We start from the raw sequence: 9,144 nt of genomic DNA, 5'->3' as shown, positions 1-9,144 counted from the left end.
GTGTTGTTTAGGAGGCTGGCACTGTGGTGTAGCAGGTAAAGCCTCCGACTGCAGTTCTAACATGCAATATGGGCACCGTTCCCAGCTGTTTCACTTCCAATCCAGCTCTCTGCTAATGTGCCTGGGGAAGCAGTCAAAGATGGCCCAAGTTCTTGGGCCCCTGCATCCACATGGGAGACCCAGAGGAAAATCCAGAATCCTGGCTTGGGATCGGCCCAGCTCCAGCTGCAGCCATTACAGTCATTTGGGGAATGAACCAGTGGACGGAAGACCTCTTAACTCTGCCTTCCAAAAAAAAAAAAAAAGCTTGAATGTATTTGTGCAGGAAAGTCACGTTTGACTTTTAGGTTGTAGGTTGCTTGGGGGAAACTGAGTGGTTTACACTGTATTTGGTTTCACAGCTTTTCAATTATGTACCTTTTGTATTATATCTACTTGAGAGAGGGGCACAGCATTTCCTCATACTTTCCACTTACCCTTTTAAGTTCGGTAATTCAAATTTATTTATTGGGGTTGGCAGTGTAGCACAGTGGGTTAAGCTACTGCCTGCTGCCAACATCCCATGTTCCAGTTCCATACCCAGCTGCTCCACTCCCAATCCAGCTCCCGAGTACACCTGGGAAAGCAGGGAAGATGGCCTAAGTGCTTGGGCCCCTGCACCCACATGGGAGACCTGGGCAGTATTTGAAGTTCCTGCCTTCAGCCAGAACCAGAAGATGGATGTCTCTGTCCCTCCCTGTCATATTCTGCCTTTCAAATATTTGAAAGGTACTGTGACATACAGAGGGTGAGGGATCAATTTTCCATCCACTGGTTCACTCCCCAAATGGCTCCAACAATGGGGCTAGCCAGGGACTAGGAACTTGACCTAGGTCTCCCATGTTGGCTGCAGTGGCCCAAGCATTTGGGCCACCTTCTGTTGCTTTCCCAGGAGCATCAGCAGAGCAGCTGGGACTCAAACCAGCACTGATATGGGATGGCAGTATCAAGAGCAGTGCCTTAACCCAGTATGCCAACACTGGCCCCTGGCCTTGTCCTTCAGTCACCCTTTCTTCTAGTCAGTTCTTTTGGCTTCTCTTCTCCCTTGAGCTTGAACTCCACCCACACTCAACCAAAACTGAAAAAGCACTGCTTTCAAGGTTTTATGTTCCCAAACTAGAATATACCAACCATGCATATTATTTCTTCTTGCAGTACAATTCCTTGGTACCTCCCAAAATATGGTCTACTACACTACTAAAATGCAGATTTGGGGGATTTTTGGCCTAGTGGTTAAGCTGCAAGTCAGGATGCCTGGATTCCCTGTCCAAGATAGAATTTCCAGAAGGCAGCAGGGGACAGCCCAAGTGGTTGAGTCTCCATGTGGGACCAACTGGGCTGAATCTGAGCTCCTGGCTTCAGCCGCGTCCAGCCAGCAGTTACAGGCCTTTAGGGAGTATAACAACAGATGAGGAGCAAAATTCCAAAGAAATTCAAGATTTCACCTAGAGGTCACAGACTCAACCACAAGTGCCAGTTAAAGTTCCAGCTCCCTGCAAATGCACCTGGGAAAGCAGTAAAAGATGGCCCAACTCCTTGGGCCTCTGCACCCACATGGGAGATCCACAGTTCCTGGCTTCTGGCTTAATTCTGGCCTCAGCTGCAGCCATTTGGGGAGTGAACCAGTGGATGGAAGCTTTCTCTCCCCTTTTCTCTGCATCTCAAATCTTTAGAAAAAAGCTACCCTTCACACCACTAAAGTGGAAATTCCTTGAGATCAGGTCTTGTTTTGATCACTTAATGTGCTCTGTACTTAAATCTGCCATGAAACACATACAGTGACTGTCAAACAGAAAACTGGAGAGGCTAGGTAACTTCCCCACTCAGAGGTAGAACTTACAAAGAGTCAGTCCTCTTAGGCTCTTAACCAGTTGGCTTTACATAGTGGGGTGCTTGCACTCAAAAAACTGCTCATTTCACAGGCAAAATTTACTGAATCAATAAATCTAGATTCTAACCCAGTTCTACTTGCAGCAACAAACCTTATTAACTTAATTCATGTAAAGCAGGTAAGCCTGCGTACTCAAGCTACTTAAATAAGCTAAATGTGTGTATTACAGCCAGTGACTACCTTCATCATTCACGCTGCCATGGAGAAGTAGAGGCTACACCAGAAACTGGGTCAAGGGCTACAGGGCCCGGAAGTACCCACTTGACCTGAATCAGCTTCATAAACTGAGAAGACACCGCAGTTAAAGGCCAAGACAGCAATCAACTACTACCCCTAAAGTCTATTTTAAAAATGGAGGTTGATGGGTCAGCGCCATGGCTCACGTGGTTAATCCACCACCTGCAGTGCCGGCATCCCACATGGGCACCAGGTTCTAGTCCTGGTTGCTCCTCTTCCAGTCCAGCTCTCTGCTGTAGCCCGGGAAGGCAGTGGAGGATGGCCCAGTTGCTTGGGTCCCTGCACCCGCATAGAAGACCAGGAAGAAGAACCTGGCTCCTGATCGGCATAGTTCCGGCCATAGCGGCCATTGGGGGGGGGAGGCGGGCACAGAAGGAAGACCTGTATCTCTAAAACACACACACACACACACCCCACGGTGGGTGGGTGGGGCTGGATGGGGCCGGCCAAGTCCCTGCTGCTCCACTTCTGATCCAACCCTTTCCTACAGCTTGGGAAAGCAGAAGATGGCCCAATTTCTTGGGCCCCCACACCCACATGGGAGACCCAGAGGAAGCTTCTGATTAGCACAGCTCCAGCCATTGCAGCCACCTGGGGAATGAACATCTTTTTCTGCCTCAAATGAGTAAATCTTGAATATTAAAAAAAAAAGGGGGGGGTCACATGGTTGAGTGTCATTTACTTGGGAGACCCAGACCTTGGCATTCCAGGTTCCACACTACTGCAATGAAAAGCCCTTTAACACTCAGAAATCACTGAGTTTGGTGATTGCCAAATAGTGAAACTTAAACCAATTGTTAGCAATGTTAGGTTGCGAAGTACTGATCTCTGGAGACCAAAATCTAACAGCATACTCTGCATTTAGAATGCAAATCGCTAAAATATGGCAGAGGGGAAGGACTACTAGGAGAGAGCTAGCAAGACCTACTATGAGAAAAGGGTAGGTTGAGCCTCTTAGCACTCCAAGAATCTTGGAGCAGTCACATACACCCACCCAGGGCCCTATGCATTTAACCAAGCAAGGGGCATTTGCATCACACCAGGCTTAACCTTCATCACTAATTTTCTTACATTTAGTAAGACACAGTCATTGCAATATAGAGGAAGTGTCACCAAACTATCTCATGTACCTTCCCAAAGTGTGTATCCAGTTTGCCTATATGGTCTTGACAAATTAAGGATTTGCCACAGCTAATTCTAGTACACCCATCAGTACTCACCCCAAGGTTGTCAGTTGTTTTTCCAGTACCAAGTTAGAGAGATTTCTAATAGGCCCCCACCGTACTTTAAAATGCTCAGCCTCTTCCCTGAAATATTTTGACTAGACACAAAGACTTTTTTCAATACAAGGTATGACCTCTGAACTACTGGCCTACGTATAACCACTCACCGTCCAGATGAAATAAGGTACACCCTTCTCCACACTTGGAACTTCTGAACAGACTGTGTAATAGCTTAAGGTATCTAAGCCATGTATTTCCTTTTTAAGGCCTCCTCCAGTCTAAGTCACTTTCCCATGAGTACCTCACCCAACATTTATCCTTGTTCTTAGTTTCCCTTTACCCAGTTTTAACTTCCTTTTAAAGCAGAACAACTTAGGCTTGCCAAGTTGAATTAACATTCAGAGGCCTAATACTCCCCACCCCCAACCCACACAGCTATGTCAAGGGGTGAAGAGGGGGCCAAGACAACGCACACAAAACTGAAGGTTTAACTTACATGGATCTGCTTTCTCTGCCACAGAAAGCCTATGGCACCACACCCCCACACACTTCAGTACTTGTCATGAAACACATACAACCCCCCTTCCCACCTTATCTGGCACAGATACGCAGTATACTACATAAACCATAGATTCCACTTTATTTTTCCAGAGGACAACTTTTCTTCAGCCCTTAAAGATTACACTCCTTACATGGGCTTTGGTGGAGGCCGTGGGGCAGCACCCTGAAACACAAAGGATTGAGAAGAGTAAATTAAAACCACTGATTCAAGGTCACCCTTTCAGCAAGAGAACTTGACCACTACTGTTCTCTCAACCTTGTGTGTCCAGGCTGTAAATGCTCAAAAAGCTAGCAGCTATGGAAGGAGACCACGTTTCACCTGAAAACACTCTGCTAGTTGCCAAGGCCTTAACCTGATATTCCCTGGGGACCTCGGTTTTTCCCTCCACCACCCCTCTGGATGCCACATCCCCCTTTTGATACTCACAGCAGGTCTAAATCGCGGAGGTGGCGTCCGGTCCTTGCGGGCTTCACGAGATCGATTTCTGACCACCTTGCTGTGAATGGCGCAACTCACACAATAATGCAGCTTCACATACAGCTTGGGAAGCACATAGGCTGAGGAACAGGAAAATCACACAGCAGTAGCCTCCTTCAGCATCAGGCACTTCTATGAGGCTTTCTCACCCCAAATCTAAGTGCTTAGCTGTGACTGTTAAGTCTCACAAACAAAAGAAATGCACCATGGGGCCGGCGCTGTGGCGCAAAGGGTTGACGCCCTGGCATGAAGGGCCAGCATCCCATATGGGCGCTGGTTCTAGTCCCAGCTGCTCCACTTCCGATCCAGCTCTCTGCTATGGTCTGGAGGAAGCTCCTGATCGGCGCAGCTCTGGCCGTTGCAGCCAACTGGGGAGTGAATCAGTGGATGGAAGACCTCTCTGTGTAAACTCTTACAAATTTTGAAGGTTTTCTGGAGACTTTCACTGCCAGTCCATTGTCTCAAGCGTATAAACCACTCTCATGATTTAGGCGCTTCTCCTTTTACCAAGTTTCTACTCTGCAAGTTCATTCTGGAATCTCTTCCCCCAACGAGTCAAACTGACTCGAGCCACCGCATAAAACTTACACTCTCCCAGTTACCTCCGCCTGAAGTGCCAAGTGAGACACCCTTGTCTTGCCGGCAACGATCTCACCCATTTTGTCCCGTTATCGTACGTAACACGGATATAGAGATGTAAGCCAAGCAATGAAGATACCACTTAATGCTACCTTTGAAGTGTGTCATTGATACATCCGCCCTAGCCAAAACCCAGGAACTAAAGCTGTCGGAGAAGCAGGTGTAGACACTAGAACCTCGCCTCTCTCGCCCCGGTGGCTCACTCACCATCGAAAACGCTCGCTTCGGATATGTCCCTGACGGCCGCGGCCTCCACTATGTTGCGGATTACGAACTTCTTAATGGCCTTGTCCTTGGGCACGCAGCGAGCGCAGTTAGTGCAGCGAATAGGCTGCACGTGGCCGCGGCCCTTTTTCGCACGGCCGTTGTTTCTTCTTTTCTTTGTCTACATCGGGCGAAACGTCCTGTCAGCAGAAGGCTCTACCTCCCGCAGCCTCAGCCCCCTTCCGCCACGCTCGGCCGCGGCGTCTCCGGCCAGGTGCCCCCAGCCCCCTCCTCCCTCCGCGCCAAGGCGTGGAACACACACGCACTCTGTCCGCTCTCCCGCCACAGTCGAGGCTCTCGAGTCCCCACAACCCCAAAATCGCCTCTTCTCACGCCTCCAGGGGAGCCCCCGCGCCGACCACGCGACGGAACTCACCATCTTGGAACCGAGGACCTGAAAGAGGATCCAGCCTCCGTCCGGGCCCTCTTATATAGCGCGAGATCCCTACGCTCGCACAGGAGGAAATATTACAAGACAGCCTTCAAGAACGGCAACCCACTTTACTCAAAATTTGCTTCTTATTCAGCGTTCCCATTGATATACATGGTGATAGCGCGTGCCTAGTATGTATTTAAGTGTGGAACAAATACTCTCGGGACTATTTAACCTGATGGCGGAAGAAGACTAGAGTTACAGGTCTCCCAACATGCACGGCGACACCCTAACCCGGATGTAATTCTCGGCGGGATAATTTCCGGTTCACGCGGCACCAAACGCGGAAGTGTCCCCGGGCTAGGCCACAAGAAGCCTTGCCTTTTCGAGGCCAAAATGAGTAAGTTGCATGCTGGGAATTGTAGTACGAAGCGAAAAAGCCCCTGGCCCAAGTCCTCAGCCCGACAGCGGCGGTTCGCCACCGGGGGACGCCCTGAGCTCAATTTGACCGCACTGTCACTAGGTGTAGGATTGCGAAGTGAAAGACCTGGGAGGAAACGGGTTAGTATGAATCAGACTCCACAAAGACGAGACGAATGCACTGGTCTTGGGCTATTGCTCCTTCTTATGCCTGAATAATCATGTTAGTACAGTTACAGGCATTGGTAACTGCTTTTATAAATACTCGCTTAAACCTCAACAAAGCGGCTAAGGTCACACAGACTAATAAGAGTTGTTCTGATTCAATTCTGTTGTGCTCTCTGTCATCTAACAAATCGTTGGAGGTGTAGCTTGGACCGGCAACTTAAAAGTTTTTGACCCAGACCCATAGTCGAAATGCATCTTACAACAGAACCCAGTGTACACTTAAAATCACATATACGCATAGAAAACTGAAACACAACCTTCATGAAACAACTTATCCTTACAACATAAGATGCAATGTTCTGTTCTCTTTTATTTTTTATTTTAAAAAGATTTACTTATTTATTTGAAAATCAGTGATAGAGAGGTCTTCCGTCCACTGGTTCACTCCCCAAAAGCCTGCAACAGCCAGGGCTGGGCAAGGCGGAAGCCAGGAGCCAAGAACGCCCTCTGGATCTCCTGTAAGGGTGGTAGGGACCCAAGTACTTGAGCCATCATCTGCTGCTTCCCAGGGTGTGCATTTGCTGGATCCAACGTGGATGTGTTCAAAGAAACCGCTCAAACAGAAGAGCCAAAATGCAAACAAGAAAAGCATTTTACTGTGCCATTGTGCCTCTCCAAATACCAGGCAGTTCCTTAGACAAAGGCATAATCGGATTTATTCCTCTGAAGGGGAAAATATCCTCTCTTTGCTTATTACTCTTCTTCCATTTCTTCTATAAATTTGCCTGCAATGCTGATGCATTTTCCTGGCTTGGAGGACCACTAAAGAAGTTTGACTTGAGCAAAGTCCAGAGCGAGTGAACCTTCCTAAAAGCTTCTGTTAACCTGGAACTTTTGAAAGGGATGAGTGGTGAAGATGACCTTTTATGGCATGTAATAGAAAAATGTCAATTTGAAGTTGAAAGACTTGGGTTTCACTATTGCTCTTTATAATGCAAGACAACCTATCTAAATCTGTTTCTTCATATGTACTATGAAGCTGATGAGCCTGCCCAGCTTCATTCACAGATCCTTTGCACATTGAGAAAGGTAAAGTATGTGAAAATACACTCCAAATTATATCGTGCTTTGCTTCAAGGATTGAGGAGCCCAAGCTTTATTGTAACTGGAGTCTGTCTTGGCTAAGGGAAGGAGGACATTTTACCACTGAAGACTCCAACCAGAAAGTCAAACCTATGTTTTTGAGGCACATTTATAATGGAAAATTGTATTAATTTCAGATGATAGTCTGAATTGCTATTCCTCATAGATCTAACTTCTCAGTTTCTATTAACTATTCTCTCAGGTTTGAAGATGGAAAATCTACAAATCATAGAAATAAGAGGGCCGGCACCGCGGCTCACTAGGCTAATCCTCCGCCTTGCGGCGCCGGCACACCGGGTTCTAGTCCCAGTTTGGGCACCAGATTCTGTCCCGGTTGCCCCTCTTCCAGGCCAGCTCTCTGCTGTGGCCCAAGAGTACAGTGGAGGATGGCCCAGTGCTTGGGCCCTGCACCCCATGGGAGACCAGGAGAAGCACCTGGCTCCTGCCATTGGATCAGCGCAGTGCGCCGGCCGTGGCAGCCATTAGAGGGTGAACCAATGGCAAAAGGAAGACCTTTCTCTCTGTCTCTCTCTCTCACTGTCCACTCTGCCTGTCAAAAAAAAAAAAAAAATCACAAACAACATTTTTGCAATTAAGATTGTGTACGAGGTCAACACTGTGGCATAACGGGTAAAGCTGCTGCTTGTGACAATGACAGTGTCCCATGTGGTTGTTCCACTTCCCATCCAGCTCCCTGCTGGTGGCCTGAGAAAAGCAGCAATTGTTTGGACCACTGCCACCCATATGGGAGACCCAGAAGTAGCTCCTGGCTGCTGGCTTCAGCCTGGCCCAGTACTGGTTGTTGTAGCCATCTGGGGAGTGAACCAGCAGATGGAAGATGGATCTCTCTCTGTCTCCCTTTCTTATCCCCTCTCTGTGTAACTCTGACTTTCAAATAAAAATAAATAAATCTTGGGGCTGGCTCTGTGGTTTAGCAGGTAAAGCTGCTGCCTATGGTGCCTGTATCCCCATGAGTGCTGGTTGGAGTCCTGGTTGGCTGCTCCATCTCTGATCCAGTTCCCTGCTAGTGCACCTGGGAAAGCAGTGGAAGATCACCCAAGTACTTGGGCCCCTGCACCCACTTGGGAGACCTGGATGAAGCCTAGTCTAGCCCTGGTTGTTGCTGCCATTTAGGGAGTGAACCAGCAGATAGAAGATCTCTTTCTCTCTGTGACTCTGCTTTTTGTTTTTGTTTCTTTGTTTGTTTGTTTTGTTTTTATTTGACAGATAGAGTTAGACAGTGAAAGAGACAGACAGAGAGAAAGGTCTTCCCTCCGTTGGTTCAACCCCCAAATGGCCGCCACGGCCAGAGCTACGCGGATCCAAAGCCCGGAGCCAGGTGCTTCCTCCTGGTCTCCCATGTGGGTGCAGGGGCCCAAGCACTTGGGCCATCCTCCACTGCCTTCCTGGGCCACAGAAGAGAGCTGGACAACCGGGATTAGAACCCGGCGGCCATATGGGATGCAGGCCAAGTAAGGATTAACCAAGTGAGTGTTGGCCCCGTGACACTGCCTTTTGAATAAATAAGATAAATCTTAAAGGGGCCGGCTCCGTGACACAGTAGGTTAACCCTCCGCCTGCGGCGCCAGCATCCCATATGGCGCGCCAGTTCTAGTCTTGGCTGCTCCACTTCTGATCCAGCTCTCTGCTATGGCCTGGGAAAGCAGTAGAAGATGGCCCAAGTCCTTGGGCCCCTGCATCCACGTGG

The 9,144-nt window shown here is 48.5% G+C and overlaps 1 protein-coding gene across 1 annotated transcript; it reads right to left on the bottom strand.

Moving 5' to 3' along the window:
• Positions 1–4,007: 4,007 nt before the first annotated feature.
• On the bottom strand, positions 4,008–5,735 carry RPS26 (ribosomal protein S26). The gene is made up of 4 exons (XM_051846357.3): positions 5,709–5,735; positions 5,276–5,453; positions 4,379–4,509; positions 4,008–4,114 (listed from the first exon to the last, which is right to left on the bottom strand). Exons 1-4 carry the CDS (start codon positions 5,709–5,711, stop codon positions 4,079–4,081), a joined length of 348 nt encoding a protein of 115 aa, XP_051702317.1. The 5' UTR covers positions 5,712–5,735; the 3' UTR covers positions 4,008–4,078.
• Between the last annotated feature and the right edge of the window lie 3,409 nt (positions 5,736–9,144).

Source organism: Oryctolagus cuniculus, chromosome 11 (assembly GCF_051225735.1).
Source record: "Oryctolagus cuniculus isolate XC-2025 breed Fujian yellow rabbit chromosome 11, ASM5122573v1, whole genome shotgun sequence".
NCBI lineage: Eukaryota > Metazoa > Chordata > Mammalia > Lagomorpha > Leporidae > Oryctolagus > Oryctolagus cuniculus.
The sequence above is the reverse complement of the archived record's forward strand: the minus strand, read 5'-3'. Positions and strand labels throughout refer to the sequence as shown.